This window comes from Ciconia boyciana, chromosome 13, assembly GCF_034638445.1.
Source record: "Ciconia boyciana chromosome 13, ASM3463844v1, whole genome shotgun sequence".
Lineage (NCBI taxonomy): Eukaryota > Metazoa > Chordata > Aves > Ciconiiformes > Ciconiidae > Ciconia > Ciconia boyciana.
The window spans coordinates 738,952-758,097 of NC_132946.1; the positions used below are offsets into that span (position 1 = coordinate 738,952).

General features: G+C 51.9%; 1 protein-coding gene across 4 annotated transcripts in view; it reads right to left on the reverse strand.

Moving 5' to 3' along the window:
• The window catches only part of USP31 (ubiquitin specific peptidase 31), a 36,028-nt gene extending 17,074 nt beyond the window's left edge, over positions 1 to 18,954 (reverse strand). For all 4 annotated transcript variants that reach the window (XR_012044904.1, XM_072877852.1, XM_072877851.1 and 1 more), the window contains exons 1-5: positions 18,278 to 18,954; positions 3,557 to 3,694; positions 2,972 to 3,060; positions 1,736 to 1,828; positions 419 to 554 (exon numbers count right to left, since the gene is read on the reverse strand). Coding sequence is in view for 3 of the 4 variants with exons in the window: in XM_072877852.1 (XP_072733953.1) it covers positions 419 to 554; positions 1,736 to 1,828; positions 2,972 to 3,060; positions 3,557 to 3,694; positions 18,278 to 18,889 (1,068 nt within the window). In the remaining variant the exon portion in view is untranslated. The remainder of the gene's footprint in view (positions 1 to 418; positions 555 to 1,735; positions 1,829 to 2,971; positions 3,061 to 3,556; positions 3,695 to 18,277) is intronic.
• Between the last annotated feature and the right edge of the window lie 192 nt (positions 18,955 to 19,146).

Here is a 19,146-nt window from a genome sequence, read left to right on the forward strand (position 1 = left end):
CAAGAGGACATTCCTCAAAACAAGGAGCAAGGAAGAGGGAAAAGGACTGCCGTAAAGGAAAAGCTGGGGTAAAGGCAGTATGTGGAAGAGGTTTTGGTGGGATCCGACAGCTTTCTTGAAGGTCTTCCTACAGAGGAGTTCCTCATAGGTGCCCAATGGTTCCCTCACTGCCAGCATGCACGAATCACCGGGTGATCAGGCAGAAGGTCTGCACACTCCACAGATGGCTATCCCAACATCACTAGGTTTCAAAAAGTCAATGCACAGGGAGAGCATGATCCAGATCACCACCACCCTGCTTCCCCCATTCAATCATGGGCAGCGAATTTCAATTCCTACATATCCAACATGGGATGAAAGCCTCTGTGCTCCCTCCGGCTGAAGGCAGGGCACACGGGTGACGAGACCAGCCCGTTACCTGCTCCGTGGGTATCTTGGTCTCTGAGGAGACAGCCTCCCGCAGCCTGGCCACCGTTCCAGAGATGGGCACTGCCACCCCGATCCGCATGCAGTGAGAGCACTTCCCCTGGTACACCACGGTGATGTAGAGCGGCCTGCGGAGAGCACGGGAGGCACTGCTGGGGCTGGGCATGTCCTGGCAGTACCCTGAACAGAGTCAGCCCAACCTGGCTGCATCCAGGCTGCCCATAAGCTACAGGGCCGTCTCAGCAGTCCCGATCCACCTCACACTGGAGTTACGCTTGGCCACAGACCGGCAAATACATTTGATTTCCAAAGACTCCTTTCTTACTACATGGACTGGTGTTACTTGTTCCCACAAGCAGAAAGCCTTCTCAAAGAAGCCCCACAAAGTTAAAAACAAAACTCTCTACTACAAGGCAATTGTAATTTTCCAACAAGGATCCTGTAATGCAGCTTAGGACAGTCCGAGGCAGCACCTTAAAGCACTCGGAGAGAGCTGCTGCTGGGAACAGCTGCTCCAGGTTGGCTCTCAACACTCGACCCTGCCTCCCCAGCAGCCAGAAGTACTGCCTGGGGAAGAGTGGGGCAGCTAGCCTACCTACACCTTCCCTGGCAAGCCCACTCAGCCTCCACGCGGTGGTGGAGCAGGGACTGCTCAACCAAACGTGACATCATCATATTAGACATGGCCTTTCATTACTTTGTTCCATTGCTTCTTGAACCCGTACAAGTTTCCTGCGTCCAAAACATCAGGTGAAGGAGTTGCTTATTTATACAACAGGTAGTTTTGCTGTGCATCTCTTTATCTTTGCTCTGAACTTTTTATCTGGATTTTTCTTCTCCCTGGAGCTTTTTTCTTTATTGGCAACAGCTGCCTTTCAAAAAAAGCAAAACATTTTGCAGGAAAGCTTTTAACTTCGCTTTTTGAAGTTGGAGTGATCAGTGAGACTGTTCTAAAGAAAGTAAAAAAAAAAGTGTTTCATCCTTTTCCCCTTTTCAGTATTAAAATGCTATAAATTAAGTCAAAAGCAGAATATTTTGGTTACCTGAATCAAAGATTTGGTTTTTTCTCCCCAAAATTAATTCTATAGGAAGTTAAGGGTGGGGGCAAAGGGCCATTCTGAAACATGTAAAAGGCTCAATTTTCCAATTTACCTGCAAAGCAAAAAATTGAAGCCCCATATGGTCCTATCTATCTTTTTTAAGGACTTACCGGAGAGATTCTGCTGACATCTCTCTTCCTTCTGTAGCATATTAAGCAACAATATATGCATGGGAAACAGCCAACATTGAGTTCAAGACAGTTACATACCGTGTATGAGGCAAAGGAATCGGCAGAGAGATGCAGAGAAAAGGGTCAAAGGTGTTACTCTGCTTCTGGCAATGAGGGCACGTCAGAGAGGACCTAGTACGAATATCAATAATGGGACGGAGTTATACCTCATTTCATCAGGAATGGATAATTCATCAAATCACAAATAACAGCCATCACATGTCAACCTGGCTGCCCCTTTCTACTCTTCTTTCTCTGTACAGAGCAGCTCTGCACAGAGGCTGTATAGACATAGCTGCTGTAAGTGATGGACTCCTGATTTCTAGACCCTTTTAAAGTAATTAGTCTCAAAGTTCATTACAGGGCATGCAAGGAAGAGACTTCACTCCAGTCACTGAATTTGGCTTTTAATAAACATCGCTGCAAAATTAATAATTCACCAACAGTAGCTCCAACATGGAAGACCTGGAAGGATTTTCTCTTTGAAGAGAAGGGAAGTGAGGGGAAAGAGACGGCGACAGTCTGCACTGCAGGTGTACAGATCTCTCTTACCCAGAAGGGAAAAACTCCAGACAATACATCTCACATTCAGCATTAACCTGCACCTTACACTGGCTTCATGTTTATACCAGGCTTAAGGCTTCTCCTTTGCAAAGGAAGCCTTGGCAAATATCGGGGAGAAAGCCCAGCAATTAAAATTCTTATAGCAGCACAGATACAAGCCATCGAGAAGCAGTGGAAATTAGGTTGTTTTCTTGTATTACTGCTGAAACTAGAAAGCTCCCTTCCCAGGAAGTATGGGAAACCCATGGGAAAACCCTGAAGGGACAGTGAAAGATTCAGCTGAGAATTCCCAAGTGCCAGATAACAGGAACTCTGCAAGACATCTGGGATCCGTAACTCCCCAGCAGCCTCCAGGCACCTCCAGATTGCCACAGGCTCTCGCCTCTGAACAGCCAGGGTACGCCTCACAGCCCTGAGTCGTCCCGAGTCTTTACTCCATTGAGCACCAACTTGCTTTCAGGATGCATCAGAGCAGGTGAAGAGGTGGCGTATACCGTAGATTTTCACAGAATATACCAAATTAGAAGTAGTGAGACTCTCTCTCTCCTCTGGAGCAAGATCTTAGTTCAGACTTCATTCAGCAGGAATTCAGAAACAGCTCTTAACACAATGACACCAGTCTCAACTGTACTGGGAGCTAGCGTCAGGGCAGAATTATACTGGGGTCACCAATACATGCAATAATGCCTCAAAATTTACAAAATATCATACCTGTACTGGGCTTGAAAGAGTTCCTGCACAAAAGTACTACTGATTGGAAAGGCTGGTCCCTCAAGCAGCACGTCATCCTCCAGCGGTGGCTAAAATAGAAGAATAAACCCTAGAAGCACATCCAAGCGTGGAGGTGCCCCACATTAGATGGCTCCAGTACTCCTTGTCAAACTTGCGCCTTCCTTGCCCACAACCACCAGAAAAGTGTCATAAGATTTTTAAACAACAAGTGCGCTCTGCTCAGAGGTGGTTAGCAGGAATGTGAGGTAGCCAGGGCAGCCCAAGGAAAGGCAGGGATCTCACACCAGATGATGTCTGGCAGTCCCTCCCCGGTACTGCCTCCCGGCTCTCGCAGAGCAGTATGTGACCATTCACAAATGCTTGTATTGGGGAGCGCTTGCCAGGGATTAGTGACATGGCTAGTTACGTTCACATGGCCAGAAACAAACAGTATTTTAACCCAGGTTTTTGTTCCATACAAACTATCAGAGTTGAGAAGCCAACACGTAAATCTAATTTAAAAAGAAAGACGGTATGCAAAGTTACAGCTACTCTCCCACATTGGCTCCCAGCAAAATCCCTTACCTTGAGCGGAGGCATGCCGCTGTAATTCACTGCATTGTTCAGATCTTCATGGACTCTGTCTAGAAGCCAAAGCAGGAACTCCTGCGCATCGTGCTGGGCATTCCCACGGTACTGCATAGCGTTCTTGGACACAATGTTCTGCAGAGAGACAGAGATGGCATACAGCAAAAGCACAAGAATCAAGCTCTTCCCTTTACCGAGCCCCGACAATCAGACAGGCACAGTTAACAGCGCACTCAAAACAAGGGACTGCCGACAGCTCTGGATGGGGCACTGCCTTCCCATACCACCTGGGGACAGGCCAGGACGTACCATCGCGTGCGGGACCCTCCGCACAACGCGAGTTAAAGCAGCAGCTGATGCCTTGCTGGGCAGAGAAACTGCCACCTGCTCTCAGAACAGACCAGAGGGGTCACGGCAGTGGTTAGAGAGGAACTGCATCATTGTTTAAACAGAAACATTTATAGCAAACGTGGGACTCAAGCAGATGAGATGAGCACCAAAACAATCAACCTACTATACTTTCACTTAGGTCAAGAGTGAGGCAAGCTCGTTTCAATCCACTGACAACGACAGGCAGTATTTCCCATGCTAACACAGAGTGAAGGATATTTTTAATCATATGTATCCATGTACCACAGGGTCTGAAACTGTTCGTTTCCTAAAATATATTTGTTTAAGCTGAAGCAAAACAAGTATTTGTCTCCCAATGTCCACTCACCCTGTCTAGCCCATTCCTGCTTTGGTGAGGTAACAGATTTCCCAAAACCTAGATGCAGATGCTCTGTGCTATTATAGGTATCCAATTCCAGGAATCAGGCAAAATCAGTACATCAAAACTGCAGATGCTTCTACAAACTGATCGTCCCAATAACACGCAGGTAGAGCACACTTACTTTGCCTCAGACACTCTCTTAAGCACGTAAGCACTACAGTCGCCATGTAATTTTCTCCGCTAGGTATCAAGTATCCACGATGCACAACTTGCTCATCCTAAATACCATCTTCTATTGCCACTACCCGAAACAGAAAGCTTGCTTGGGACAGACCACTGAGCAGGAGGAAAAGCGCAGTTTGCACTGGCATTGCACACAGTTATGAACGACTGTCCCAGCCATCCAGATGCAGCTTTCCCTCCAGCTGGAGCAAGCACAAGGAACCAAAGCGTCACACAACGACTGACGCCAGAGCAGCGCGGTACCTGATGGGTGCTGCTGGACCGGCAAACTCCAAACAAGGGAGGACTCAGACAGCCACAGGTGCCATGCACACAGCTGGCACTACTTTGGATACGTGCTAAGAGCCTGGGGGATGCATCTAATTTGCTCTTGAATTTCCAGAAAAGCCGTCTCAGAAGGACACCAGCACACCCAAGGGATTTGCTCAAACCTGTTTTTCTTCCGGACACAAACAGGAAGGGCTTGAAGCTCACCAGCAACTGAAATCTGCACTTGGCAGATTTATCCTTTCCCTGCAGCTCTGGGGACGCTTTTCATAACACTGAAGTTTGCACTGAGCCCTCCAGCCGGGCCACGTGCACCCCTTCCTCAGGACGTCTCCTCCTCCTCCTCCTCAAAAAGTCAACGGGAGCCCACAGCAGGGTCTGGCAGGGCATCTTCCTCACCAACAACCAACATCAGGAAACGCTTTCTCTGCTCCAGCTCTCTGATCTCACTTTTACCTCCACAACACCCCCCGAATGGCCAGCCAGCACTCATCGCTGTGCACCGGGGGACATGGCACAGGCTCTGGAGGACAGGAGCCAGGCACCAGCATCTGCATTCAGCAGGAATACTCTCTGGAGTAATGTGCCATGGGGGGCTGACCCTGGCAGCTGAGCCTGAGCTCCTTCCCGAGCAGCAGACGCCACCACTGCCGTAGAAAAGCCAGCACGTTCTGCTTCTTCAAGGAGGCACCGGGCTGCAGCCAGGAGAGCCAGCCTGCTCCTCCCGCTGCTCATGAAACAGGCAGGACATTCATCTAATGCCTGGTCACAGGTCAGCCACCCCCACGCTCCCACTCCACCAATTTTAACCACAAAGTCAATATCAGGCTCTTCTTTGTAAGAAATAGGCTCATGGCAAAGCTCACATCAGTCGCGCAGCTATTCCCCAACCTTCCCGTGCTGCATACTACCAGGAAAAGCAATCCTGTTGGGGATGTGCTGCACCTATGTCCTTCAGTACACCTGCGGAGAGACAGAAGGTGCTCACATGGGACTTGAACTTGTTTGAGTAGGGTCCCCAAAAAGGGGCAGTGGCACCAGCAGAGACCAGGCTGTACCTGCAGGGCAAGAACCACGCGGGAAGGCTGCAGCCGACCAGCCACCCCGGGGAGCAACGAGAGGGGCCAGGCTGCACAGGCTGACGGTACCAGAGCTCCTCCATTTCCCTAATCAGACTTTGCAACAGATTTGAGAAATGAGGTTGGGCTGCTCGCTTTATCCCTCTAGAAAATGGGGTCACCAGAAGGGGGGGAGGGGGGGGGGTGATGAAAAAGGAAAGGAAAGGACTGATAAACATATACTCTCTAACCTCTATAATCTGTCCGCCTGCCTCAAGGCAGCAAAATAAGGGAAAACAGAAATAATCTGCTCTCATTACATATGTGTAAGCTCTTCTGACAACAGATTTACTGCCCTCGCCTGCACAGGGACCAGCACCCTCCCACATAAAATATATAAACAAAGTTTTAAACAAGCAGCGGTCCAGAGCGAATGCTCACCTCTGCACCACACAGATGGGAGCCCAGCACACCTCTGCTTGGTGCTCGCCATAACACAAGCTTGGGATGCTGCTGCAAGCCAATTTATTGGGGAGAAAAATCTGAAGTAGTCTGTAGGGACTCAGAGATTAAAGGGGACCAAACAGCCTTCTCCGCTCCTAGTTCCCATTAAGCAAAACAAGATCCACTGGCAGGAAAAAAGTGACAAAACATGATCCGAAAAATGATCTTAAGCCTCGTCAGGTATCAGCCTGATACCTCTTACCCTCCTTCAGCAGAAAGCCTAGCAAATTATTCGTGTTGCACCGGTTTACAAAATTTAACGCTAACCCCTGAAAATACAGTGAACAGACCTGCAGATCCTGGTCTGATACCTAGAGACTCGACATTCACCCAGCAGATACCAGGACAAGACAGCAACGACCTAGAGAAGCCTAGTTTAGCCGTGCTAGAAACCCACCACCCCTGAGTCACCCCTACAGACACAACCTTGTCGTTCCACCAGCTGACATCAACCAGCCTAGACCACAGACGCTCTCATAACCAGAGCTCTCCTTCGCATCCTTCAGCTGAATACCGCGGCACAGGGTCCCACTCCCACCAACTTTATTACAATTCCCAGCCTTATACTTGTCCTGTTAGATTTATGGAACACTAGTTTCTCAATCAGAGCACCATGCCGTCTCTTATTTTTAAGAAAGCTCCAGACTGACTCATCTTAGGGCGCTCACAAGGCAGCTCCTCGCTGTTGGATACCAGCGGGGCCCAGCGGCAGACCTCGAGGAGCACCGCTCCCCAGACCTCGAGCAGGGGCGTTGGAGCTGGTCGCCCTTCCAGCCCCACGACACCACTACTTGAGTCCATGGTCGAACTAACAGTCAGCCGCTGCTGACAGGATGTAGTGGCTCATCTAGAATTAGGAAAAATTAATATTCCAAGGAGAGAAGGCTGATATTCACAGCAGCTGTGTTTAGTTGAACGCACCCAGACAATGGTGTAGGGAAGAATTTAAGACATACATGTGGAGACTTCCTTTGCAAACATTATCTTTGTTCAAAAAAATTGCACTGAAAATTAAATTTAGCTCTTAAATTACTGGGTCAAGTTCCAAACTGAAAATCAATCACTGAAGTGCAAAGCACAGATTTTAGTCCAGTCTTAAGTGGTTATGTCACTACATCTTTTCTCTAGAACTGCTATCCACGCCTCCACAGTAACACACTTGCCTTTTAACGGCCTTATTCATCCTTCCCGTTCCCTCCTGCACCCAGCTCAGCACGCTGACAATGTCCAGTACCACCGCTGAGGGAGGAGGGCTCCAAAGGCAGAGCAGGTTGCAGCAAGACCAAGCTCATTCTTCTCAGCAGTAAGTTGACCGAAGAGGGCGAAGAGAAAGGGAGGTGCTGAAACACACCCCCCCTGCCCCCAGCAGCCTATGGTCCTCTCTGCACTAAGATATAAAAAGGTATGCTATCATCAGGCCAGCATTAACGCTTTCCAGGCAGCATGCTAAGAGCCGGCTGCCTTATCTGGTCCCGTTTGTTTCAGTGAAGTTAGCCAGCAGGTGCTACCACTGCACTTCAAGTCCTAGTCTAGACAGAGTTGAAGATAAAAGGGTCTTTAGTATTGCTAGGAGGAAGCGAATCTGGTATTGCAAGTCAAAAAGAGGGCGTGGGGGGCTTCTGTATGGAAACAGACATACGTAAGGACTTCAGGAATCCAGGCTAGTATTTCTTATTGCCCCTCTCAGTGTCACCAGCACATCACTCCAGTCTAGACCCTCACTGGCTTTTACTGACATGCATTCCTGGTGATGTGTCGTCCTACAGCGAGCCACACAAGCCCTTAACACCCCACAGCAGAGCAAACCCCAGGTATTCGCAACAACCGTGTGCCTTGGGCTGTTTCTATGTCATTCCTCGTCGCAGAACCATCTCCATGATAACTGTTCTGATTTCCTTGACACTCTCACAGCCTGAGTGGACCAAGGATAAAGAGCTGCCTGTGGAGACAGATCACAAGATATTGAAGTGATTCAGGAAGCACTACAAAATATCAGATGCAATTCCCTCACAAGAGGCTCCGCTACAAAAACACTCCAGCAATAGCAGCGTGTTCCCAGCATTACTCGTGCTTCCTGCCATCACTGCTACAAGTGGGTTTGTTATTACTTAAACCTCTGGATCCGCTGCTCTGTGACATGTTATGTGCCTTCCCCCCGATAACACTCCGAGATGTTGGGTCAGCAAAGCAATCCGAGGCAGGCAAGGCATAAAGGAGGAGCAACAGACACAGTGCAGAACAGTCAGTACGAAGGAACACAATTAAATCCAAGCGAGAGATAAAGGCGCTGACTCAAATAAACAATTTAACAATTTGACAGAAACACCAGGAACTCCTAAAGCGCAGTCTCCACTCAACTAGATGGCTCAGCAGTCAAATACAGCCCCACACACGTCCCTGTCTCCAACGCCAGCCCCCTCGCTCGGGCCGAGGGCAGCGGGCTATATGAACAAGCGGTGGGGACCCTACAGCCCTGCGCAACAGCCGGGGGACTGCAACCTCTTGGCAAGCCAGACCGGCAATTCCTGAACAGCTCCAATAACGTTTGATGGGCAAGACGACAAAGCAAGCAAGTATCTCATCGTTAAGCATCGTCCACCCTGAACCTCTTTGTGTTTATTTTCTGAGACTCCCCTTCCAGCTCATCAGCTGCCACCCGGCTGCAGCGGGCCCTGCCCGTGCTCTGGAGCGTGCTCTGGCCTCCTCTCAGCGCAGGGCTAAGGAAGTTCATCTTGGTCTGTAGCAGTGCAATCCGGGCGACACCCGCCCAGCTCAGGCAGAAACCCCGGTTTAGATGAGGCCACGACTGCAGCACCCCCTCACCAAGATACCTGCTCAGCCCCCCAGGCTGCAGAAAGATTACTTTGCACAAGGACAGGTATAAGTCAAAACACAACCTCAGACTTTCTCTCTTCTTGTGCTCATCAAGTAAGAGAAGACAACACCCCGTTTTGCTGGTCCTGCTTATGCTGAACCCCCTGCAGTAAAGCAACAGCAATTGCAACCAGCTGCAGATACAGAGTTAAGAAGCTACTGGTTTCAAAACCACATAAAAACACATTAAAAACACCATATTTACCAACCCCCCATAGCCTTTAATCCTCTGCCCCTAATCTGAATCTGTTGTAAGTACAGGCGGCGCATCTGAACAGACTCCATCCACCACCAGAAGGTATTAAGAACAGGTCAGGAATTATTTTGGTGCAGCTGTTTCAGATGTGGGACACCAGGAGCGGTCGCCGAAGCTCCTTCCCCAACACCTTTCCACGACTGTACAGCCATGCGCCTCCAGCCCCTTTCCTCAGCTCATCCCCTAAGAGTTTGGCAGAAGGAATGATACCTCCCTTCCCCCAGATGTGCAAGCACCGGCATGCAGGCACCCTGAATGGAAGTGGCACCATCAGAGGAGATACGAGGGGGAAAATCATAATTTCACATCGATCGCATACACTTATCTAGCCCCCTAATGCAAGCACCCTATAACCAAACAAGTCCCTGTCCGTCTATAAAGCAGATTTATGGCAAAGACATTATCATTTTTATCAACCCACTGAAAGTTTAATAATCATTCATCTATCGCTCTAAATAGATGCAATAAATAAAGCCAAACATAGCTGAACTACTGGCCTCTCCTTTGGTGCTGTTATTGTTCCAGATCACAAAGACAACTAAAGGAAAAATGTCAGTCTGCTATTTTCCAGAGTGCCCCTGGTAGGAAGCAGCTGTGGAAAGGTTTCTGTACGTGAACGGATGAAGCCAGCTCATTAGAGACCTGACACAATAGCACATGTGAGCAAGAAAGAAAGGCTATTCTTTATCTTTCACTGAACATCATCAAGTTATGCTCAACCAGATTTTTATTTTTTCTTTTTTAAACCCACAGACATAGCTCTGTGTTTGGGCAACTTCTACAGCAGACACCTCACGAAGAGTGTTTATCTAAATTATTCCCTCCGCTCACACACAGAAACAGCAATTTCCCCTCTCTGAAGTGAGATGTTCTTTTCTGGGAAAAGCACTACCTGGGAAACAGTGCAGTTCAGACCTTCTGTTCACCCCCAGGCCCGGGGACAGAGCCAAGGCCAGCAGTGACCCTTCGCCCACGGGAAAGCACCAGCAGGGAGGCTGCCAGCGGGGACCATTACGCTCCTTCCTGGCCAGGACCCTGCCGCTGGCTGCTGCCAACAGACCCGCACGGCTTCCAGCACTCAGGACACGTTGGCTCAGCTGCTGCAGGCTGCACACAGCAGAAAAAAAAAAGAAAACTAGGGAGACTCAGAGCAATGAGCCTCCCCCCTCCACCGAGGCTCGCAGCGATGCCGGCTGCCTCCCCGCAGCAGCACGCAAAGCGCTGGCACAGCGGCACACCCAGCAGCCCACCCTTACTGGCAGGGCCAGGGATTTGGCGGCAGAAAGCCTCTGCAACATCGCCCTGCACGCGTAGGGCCCAGCGCTGCTGCGGAGGGACAGCTGGGCTCACCCACCCCCAGCTCAGCACCAGCCCAGGGCTTGCCCGCCTGCCTCCCGTCCAGCACCGAGGACGAGGCGCTGGCCCAGCCCGGGACAGACCAGATCTCCACTGGCTGAGTTTTACCACAGCTCTCCAAAAGGCAGAAAAAGGGAATTTTGAAGACAGCAGGCCTGTCAAAGCAGCCAGGGCAGGTCAAAACGCTCCCCCTTTGCCCCGCAGGGCAGCTGGGAGGTGCTGGGGCTCTGGAGGCAGCACCCCGCGGGAGAGCACAGTGGCTCCACGGGCCGGCAGCCATCCCCGGGGCCGGCGCAGAATGGCTCTCCATGCAGCCAGGCCCTTGCCTGCTGCAGCAGGGGAAATAAGCACAGCCATTTATTATTCCACTTCAAAAAGTAAAACCAAGAGGAGCACGGCAGAGTGCAGCATGCCAGGACCAGAGCGGGTTCTCCACCGCATTTAACAAGCCTGGACAAGAAGCACCACCCCACCAGCCCCTGCCTGACATCCGTCCTGCGCTATAGCAGCTACTCTGACCCTTCCAGGCTAAAGCCTTAGTTAATCCTGATTAACCACCTTTCTTCAACACGTAAGGAGTGAAGTTTGTCAAGATGACACCTTCCAGAGTTGCTGTGCACACACAGTGCTCCCTCCTCCCCGTGGGCGCCGGCAGGCAGAGCCGCTGGCAGCTCCCCAACACGGCGGAGCAGGGTGGGAGCGGGCAGAGGGCTCGCAGCCAGGGCCAGCACCCCTCAGCCACCTCTCCCACGCAGGAAAGGCACCCGAACGCAAAAGGTGGGTTGTTGGGTGCTGCGTTCCCAAACAGGCACGCTGCTTCCCAGGCTCTTCGCAGGAGCGCAGTCACGCCTGCTGGAAGGCACTGCCAGGAGTAGGTGCCGACTGCCAGGAGAATTCATCCTTACAAACAGCAGAAATACGATTTTGTTCTACAAAAAGATTTTGTTTTCTTGCTACGCTGGCAGAGCGATCGGTGGGATTCAAAAGAGCGAGGGATGAAGGAGCAGGGTAATGCTACAGGTGTGAAGCGGTTCAGTAAAGGAGAGGCAAGAAATGCTGGTGTAGTGGACAGACGCCAGGGCTGGGCTCGGGAGCCCAAGGAGCTTGTGCTCCAGCTGCACGCCCATGCTTCTCCTGCTCTCTCCAGGTTTTGCCTCAGGTCCCAAATTAGAGCATGGGCCCCTGAGACAGGGATCTGATCGCTACTGCTCACATGAGCTTCCCCGTGCACTTCAAGGATGCTGCAAAATAAAATTAATTTCACTGACAATCATATGCAAAAGAGTTCATTAAAGCAGTGCTTTGCAGCAGTCGTGCATTCAGATGGAAGCATGAAATGGGTTTACTCGCAATCAAGCGTGGCCATTTATAAATGCCAGCGTGCAAAGCAGGGCACGAAGCAACTCACAGATCCAATTAAGCTGCCTAAGAACAAGCGTTCCCTCAACCCTTCCACAAGTTGCCAGACATGACATGGTTTTCATACTTGCACCATTTGTACTGCTGTGGAGGCAGTGTGGAAATAAGGACCTCAGAGCTCAGAAGACGGAGATGTGTTTTGGCAACCACACACAGTCGCCCTTCCAGCCCCAGAGAGGGTCCATCCAGCCGTCAGCCCCCAGGGCCACCCCGCAGCAGGGCCGCAGAGCTGCTCTACATTGGGCTCTTTTCCCCTGCCTCCCCCTCGCCCTTCCCTCCACTTGTCTCCTAGACCCACATCGCTTCTGCTTCCCCCTCCAGCAGAATCCCCTCAGCAAACCCGTGTCCGACACCCGGACTCTGCAGCTCGGCTCTCTGCTCCGCCCGCCTTCTGCTGCGCTTGCTCAGATCAAAGTTTGAAGTATAACCCAGAAATCCCCAGAAAAGTCTTTGGATTTGACAGGTAAATCAGACTGCTGCTTTAAGGCAACCAGGATCTTGCTGCAGGAAACCCTTCTCAGGGGGTTTATGTGAGGGGGGAAAAAGTAAAGAAAAACATCCCTCAATTGTAAGGAAATAGACACAAAGCAAACAGTAAAACAAAACCAAAAAAAGCCCCCGCACAATAATGGACTTGCATCTTATTGATCATTAACGTTAAAAAAGAAATGTCTAACTTGGAAAGGCTGCCAAAGACCTTTGTGATCCCAGTGAAGAGAGAAACGTGTTCCCATGATATCAAGAGGTGTCATAGTAACAACGCACAAAATTTATAACTTGCTTTTTGTTTCAGGTAAAGCATGTCAATTCCAAATCCCAGAGAAGCTCTAGGACAAGTCTCCCCATTGCAATGCCACCACTGGGACTGAACTGGAACAAGCGTTTCAAGATCCCACATTACCTGGCCCTACTCGAAGCCCTTTCAGATGAACACAGGAACTGAAATACCAATAGCCAAGAGACGAGGGACCGGGAAGGAAGGGTGAAGGGTCTTGCATTTCTTCTTTCATGTCCCATTCTTCCATCTCTTTGTGTAAAGGGAGGACAGTCTGCTCTCCGCAGAAGTATTTTAGGAATAAGCAGTCAACACTGTCCAGAATAAAATAACTGATCGCTGCACTAGCCCGAGAGCAAGACAATTAACCACGATCCAAGGGATCCCATTTCACATACAAGTGGCCCTGTTAGCAAAGCACAAGGGCTCTAGCAAGGGGAAGAGCTCGTGGCCAACAGCTCCAAGTGCAGGACTGAAGGCTTCCAACGCCCAAACTGCACCAAGCAGCCCCGTGCTGAGAGCGGCTGTCATTTAATCCACAACAGGAGGTAAAGATACTGAGCATGTGGATACTTTGCAGGAGTTCCTTCATAACTCAGAGGAGCTGAAGTGCCCAACACAGCTGACGACTGCTTGTCCCAAGCGCGATATTTACACCAAGTGCTTTTCCAAAACATGAGCACCTCAAAACTGTAGGAGTTACACGCAGCTACTATGAAATCTTACACTAAACAGAGGTTTAAAAATAAATAAAGATGGAAGCAGCACTATTAACCTGGCACAATTATCCCTGCTCTACTAACAGGGACTCACTCCGGGTTCAGATCTAATTCTGATAGTGCAACTCTATCCAGTTCTTATGATTTTACTGTATTTGCTGTACACACTGCAGGTCATAAAATAAGACAGTCTTCATCTTGTAGGACAAAAAAAAAAGAAATTAATGCAGTTCTAGCATACAAAGGGTCTTGTTAAACACTTGACATGCTTCAGTGCGCAACTGGTTTAGCTATGAAGAAAGCCTCAAAATGGAAAACAGCCTCATCATCCACAGGAGATCAGAACTCCAAGGAAGGCAAAGGTAGAGGATTTGCAGAAGTATATACAATTTTTCAAGCCCATTTAGTTTAAATAAAAACCCCTGTCGCTTACGACCCCCGTCATCACCTCTGAGTGTTGCAGACGGATTCCCTGTTACAAAGGGTGCTCTGTCCACACTATCTGACACTCCCAGGAACTCTGCAGGCAGAACAGGACAGCTCCCCAGAAAAAAACAAGCCCGGAGCACAGCTACTGCTTCTACAATAGATGTTTGTCACCATTGTCACACCATCACAAAGGGGAAAGAGGAAGCACAAGCTGCAATATTGGCCCTTGTTATGAAAGCAGCAGCTCTGTTTAGGCAAGAAAATAAAAACCACTGAGCAATCGGAAGAAAACGATTGTTAAAACAAACTCCAAATGAGCACAGGACCAACAGGAAAGTCATCCAAAGCAGAGACAAAAAACCAACATCCATCACCTCCACCACGGTGCTCCCGTATCGTCTCCCCAGGAAGGGCTCCCTCCTGCTCCCAGCCCCAGGGCTGCTACGCAAGGCACAAACTCCTCTGCTTCCAGGTCCCCGTCAATTCCTTCCCTGACCTTTTCCTACTGCTACAGCCTTCTAGCCCTCCTGCTCCCCAGCCGCTTCCCAGCGCTCCCCCAGCGCTCCAGCTCCGGTGAAGACATGCCTCCCCACATCCTCTGCCTCCTGCTAGCTCAGCCTCCCGCGCCCGCACTAAGCAAAGCACACGCCCCTGGGCAGCGAACACCTCTGCAGCAGGAATAGCAGAGGATACACACAGCTTTACACACAACTTCCACTGCGCTTCAGTCACAAAGAGCAAGTGCTCCCAAAGTCTTCCTTGGTGCCCCTTCCACGGCAGATCCTCGCCCCGAGGATAAGCCATTGCAAACACTTTAGAGAGCACTCCCCACGGATCCATGCTGCAGCCCGGGAAGAAAAAAATTATTAAAAAAACCCAAAAAACCAAAACTTCTTGTGGCAGACAGAAATGTCAGGTTTAAAATGCAGAAACTGGCAGAGATCCTTGTGCTTCAAGTAGATCTGACCAGAGATGATGTGCTAGCTGCTGGCCGGGTGAACACTTCACCTCCCCTCACCGTGCATTAGCTCTCTTGCAAGTCTCTCTCTTGGCCCTGCAATTACGAGGCAAACCATTTTATACAAACCGCTTGTTTTAATTGCATTTTCCTTGTTTCCAGCAGCAGGACTACACGATTCATGAACCCATGGGATGGCTCATTTCTTGAAGATGAGCCTAAAAAGGGAGAAAATACTACCAACAAAAAACAGCTAAGGGTAAAGAGCATCCCAAAACTCGCCCCTCAAAGGCCTCTGTTCACAAGGACTCAGAGAGACCCTCTCCTAGAAAATAATTTCCTCTGCCCCAAGAAAAGAGATAAGAAAAAGATATAAGAACGAGCAAGAGGATAAGTATTATCCCTTATCCTAAAATACGCTTAGTGCCTGCAGATAAGTATTTAGGAACCAAGAAGTGTCTTTGCCCAATTATGTTCAGTGCCAAAAGAGGGAAAAAAAGAAAAAAAACAACACACATGGATTTCTAAGCATGCTGACTAAAGAGCTTTTTGACTACCAAATAAACATTACTGTCAATAGCTATTACTGTTGGAGCAAAAGCACAGACTGACTCTCCTGAAAACACTTTTCACCCTTACAAAAAAAAAACCTCAAAGCAATGAAGATAGGGGATGTTCCACCCTCTACCCAAAACGAGCTCGGGGGAATGTTTTTCTTGTTTGGGGGAGAAGCAGCAGTTTCCAGAGTGAAAACGCCAATCTTCACCTTTCTCAAATCTAAGTCTGCTGTTTACATCTTTAAATTAACCGTGCAAATCTGCTGCTGAAAAAAATTTTAATTAAGAACACTGAATTTAATAGCAGGTTCAGGCTACTTAACTGTCTTTAGAGGCGTTAATTTGCTATTAAAAGTAATTGACCCCTGTACCCTGTAAGGAAACTGCCGAGTACTTGACATAATGACAAAGTCGTTCGGACCCAGGCTGCTGACATCGTGCAGCACTGAACAGGACCTGCTGGGACAAGATCCCCCACAGCAAGACACTTTTTAAAGTCCTCCAGGGGACCTGGCAGGTGGAAGATTGATGGGCTCCTGCTACATCAACAACAAGGAGAACAGTGTTGGCTTACCGTTAGTGACGCCTGCAAATAAGCAAAGAAAGTTCCACTATAAAAAAACCACAGCCTTAATTTAATCTACAGACCTGCTTCTCTTCCTCCTCCTGTCACTCTTATCTGAACACCTCTACTGCAGGACTGCATAAACAGCATATCTTGGCCTAGAAAGTGGTCTGCTTTCCCCTTTGATTTTATCAGTTACACTGGCAAAAGATAATTCTGCTTTTGCAACCTTTTATTCCTGTTATTAATCAGGAGAAATCCACAATTTCTTCTCCTGCCGGAACGCCGCTATAGCGGTGAAGGATTAAGATAAAGGCAAGTGCCCCATGGTGCTGCCAGGACTGGACGCACCGAAACCCCAGCTGAGCAGATGGGCTTCCCCAGAGCTCCTCCACCCATAAACACTTCTGAAAACGCCGGAGTCACACACGGTCCCTACCCAGCGCCCTGCAGCCCCCTGCACCAGCCATCCTCGAGAGAGGGCAGGCGCCTTCGCTCCAAAGGCAAACAGCCAGGCTCCCCAGAGCATACCCCCCACACGGCAGCGGTGAGATGCAACCACCTGGAAACACCCGAGGGAAGCAAGGGGAGGAGGTGCCGGCCGTGCGTCAGTCCACAGGACCGAGGGTGCTAAAGACCACTGACACCTCAGAGGAGCCTCTCGGACATCCCACCATCCAACAGCCACCGAGGGAGAGCAGACGCTGGTACCCGCGGCCTCTACCTGCTGCCGCACCCCATCTGAACTGAAGTCAGAGAGCCCGAGAACGTGTGAACTATGTTCTTGATGTATTTTCACGCATCTGTGCGTCCCCTCCCCAACTCATTCTGCAAGAAAAATTTCCCTAAAGCAAAGGTCTTTAAGTTAACGGTGTGGAAGCTACCACCTACCCTCTCATTCTTTCACATGGCCAAACATTTTTACATGGCAGGGAATCACTGTTACAATAAAACTTCACAATATTCTTACTGTTTCAAGAAGCAAGGTAGGCCTGGACCGCTTTTAAAACAGTTGTGTCTTATTGCATCCAAAAGCATTGCAGGGAGGTTTTAAACCACAGGTGCAAAGACCATGCCCTCCGCTACAACAATTCCTGGGGTGAGCGCACCGCCCGCGGCGGGGCAGGGCATGAGACGGTTGCTGTCGGATCAAACCGCGGTGCAAGAGCTCCTGCAGGGAGAACGCCACGGTACTAAACACGAGTTAGTTACAACCTCGTACTCCTGCAACTCATTCCCCAAATGGGCCCAAAGTCCCAAGTGCTCGGGGAGAGGGGGAAGCACACTTCTCAACAGCCTCTTCCTCCTCCCGTGCACGCTCACAGCTACAGGCTTCAGTGTCGCAACAATAATTAGTCGTAACTTCTCTAAATGCAGCATGATGGAGGTATGAAGCAGCAAAATGGACACTTTCACCAGTAAAAAGCAGCAGAGCCGTCAGCTGGCTTTCAACACCGTCAGTAACAAATGGAGCGGCAGCGCCCCGACTGCAGGCGCTCACCCCGGGGACAACCGCAGAGCCGAGGGGCGGCCGCCACGGCCGATGGCGTGGGCACACAGCGGCGTCACTCGGTCAGACTGGGCGCAGGCTGGGGGTCTGCTTCTCCTGAAGGGTGCCGGGAAGCCGGAGCAGCTCTCCAGAGCCACCGGCACACGGCTGGCGAGCCCAGAGGGCTTTTCACACCGCGTGAGCCCTTGGACCAGCGACGACGCCCCGCCACGCCCCGACGACCGGAGCAGCCGGGCAGCCCGCGGCACCCGCACGGCGCGGGGGAACGCACGTTTTCTGGCGTCACCACCACCGCAGGCCGAGCGACGCACGGAGGCCAGCCCCGAGCACGGCGGCCAGGCAAGGGGCACCGACGGGCCGTGCCGTCCCCGCGCCGAGGAGGAAAGGCGCTCGCGGGCCAGCGGCGGGCTGCTCCGGGGCGGACGAGGCCTGGCTGGCTCGGCTGCCTCGCGCTCGGCCTTCCCGCCTCGAAGACATGAGGCAGCCATCCCCGCCGGGCCCGGCCGCCCCGCTCACCTTGAAGTCGCGGCTGTGCTGCGGGGTGTACTCCAGCGTCCAGAGCGCCCGCACCAGCTGCGCCAGCTGCTCGGTGACCTCGCCGGGCGCGGGCGGCGGGCCGGCGGCGGCGGGGCCGGGGGCGGCGGGGGGCGGCCCGCCGCGGAACTGCTCCAGCGCCAGGAACTCGGCGAAGAGCTCGGTGTTGCTGAGGCACTGCAGGATGGCGTTCATGAAGCAGGTGTTGCCGTGGTTGCGCAGCCCCGCCACGCCGGGCACGGCCTCGGGGCCGCCGGCGGGCCGCGGCGGGGGCTCGGGGCTGCGCGGCGGGCCCGGCGGGAAGCAGCTGCCCAGGCCGCCGGCCGCCTGCGGCGGGGGCAGGCGCGGGGCGTGCGGGCCGCGGGCCTCGGGCTCGCTGCTGTAGTGCGAGAGGGTGGAGAGGGTCTTCAGCACGCGGCTCATGAACCCGCCGAGCGACCGCCCGGACGGGGCCGGGGCCGCGGGGGCGGCGGGGGCCGGGGCCGGGGCCGAGCCCGCGCCGCCGCCCGCCGCCCGCCCGCGGAAGAGCCGCTTGCTGAAGGAGCGCTTCTCCTTGGCGCTGCCGGCCGGCCCGGGGCCGCTCACCCGCGACATGGCTGCGCGGCGCAGCGCGCATCGCCGCCCGGCCGCTCAGCCCGCCGGCCGCCGCATCCCGCCGCCCGCCGGGCCGCAGCCGCCGCGGCTCGCCGCCTCACGGCGCCGCCATGCAGCGGGCGGGGCGGGGCGCGCCGTCACGTGACCGCGCCGCCACCTTAGCGGCGGGCAGGCGCCGCCGCAGCGCCGCCATCTTTGCTGCGGGCAGGGCGGCGGGGCGGGAGGGGGCGGCCGCGGGGCGGGAGGGGGCGGCCGCG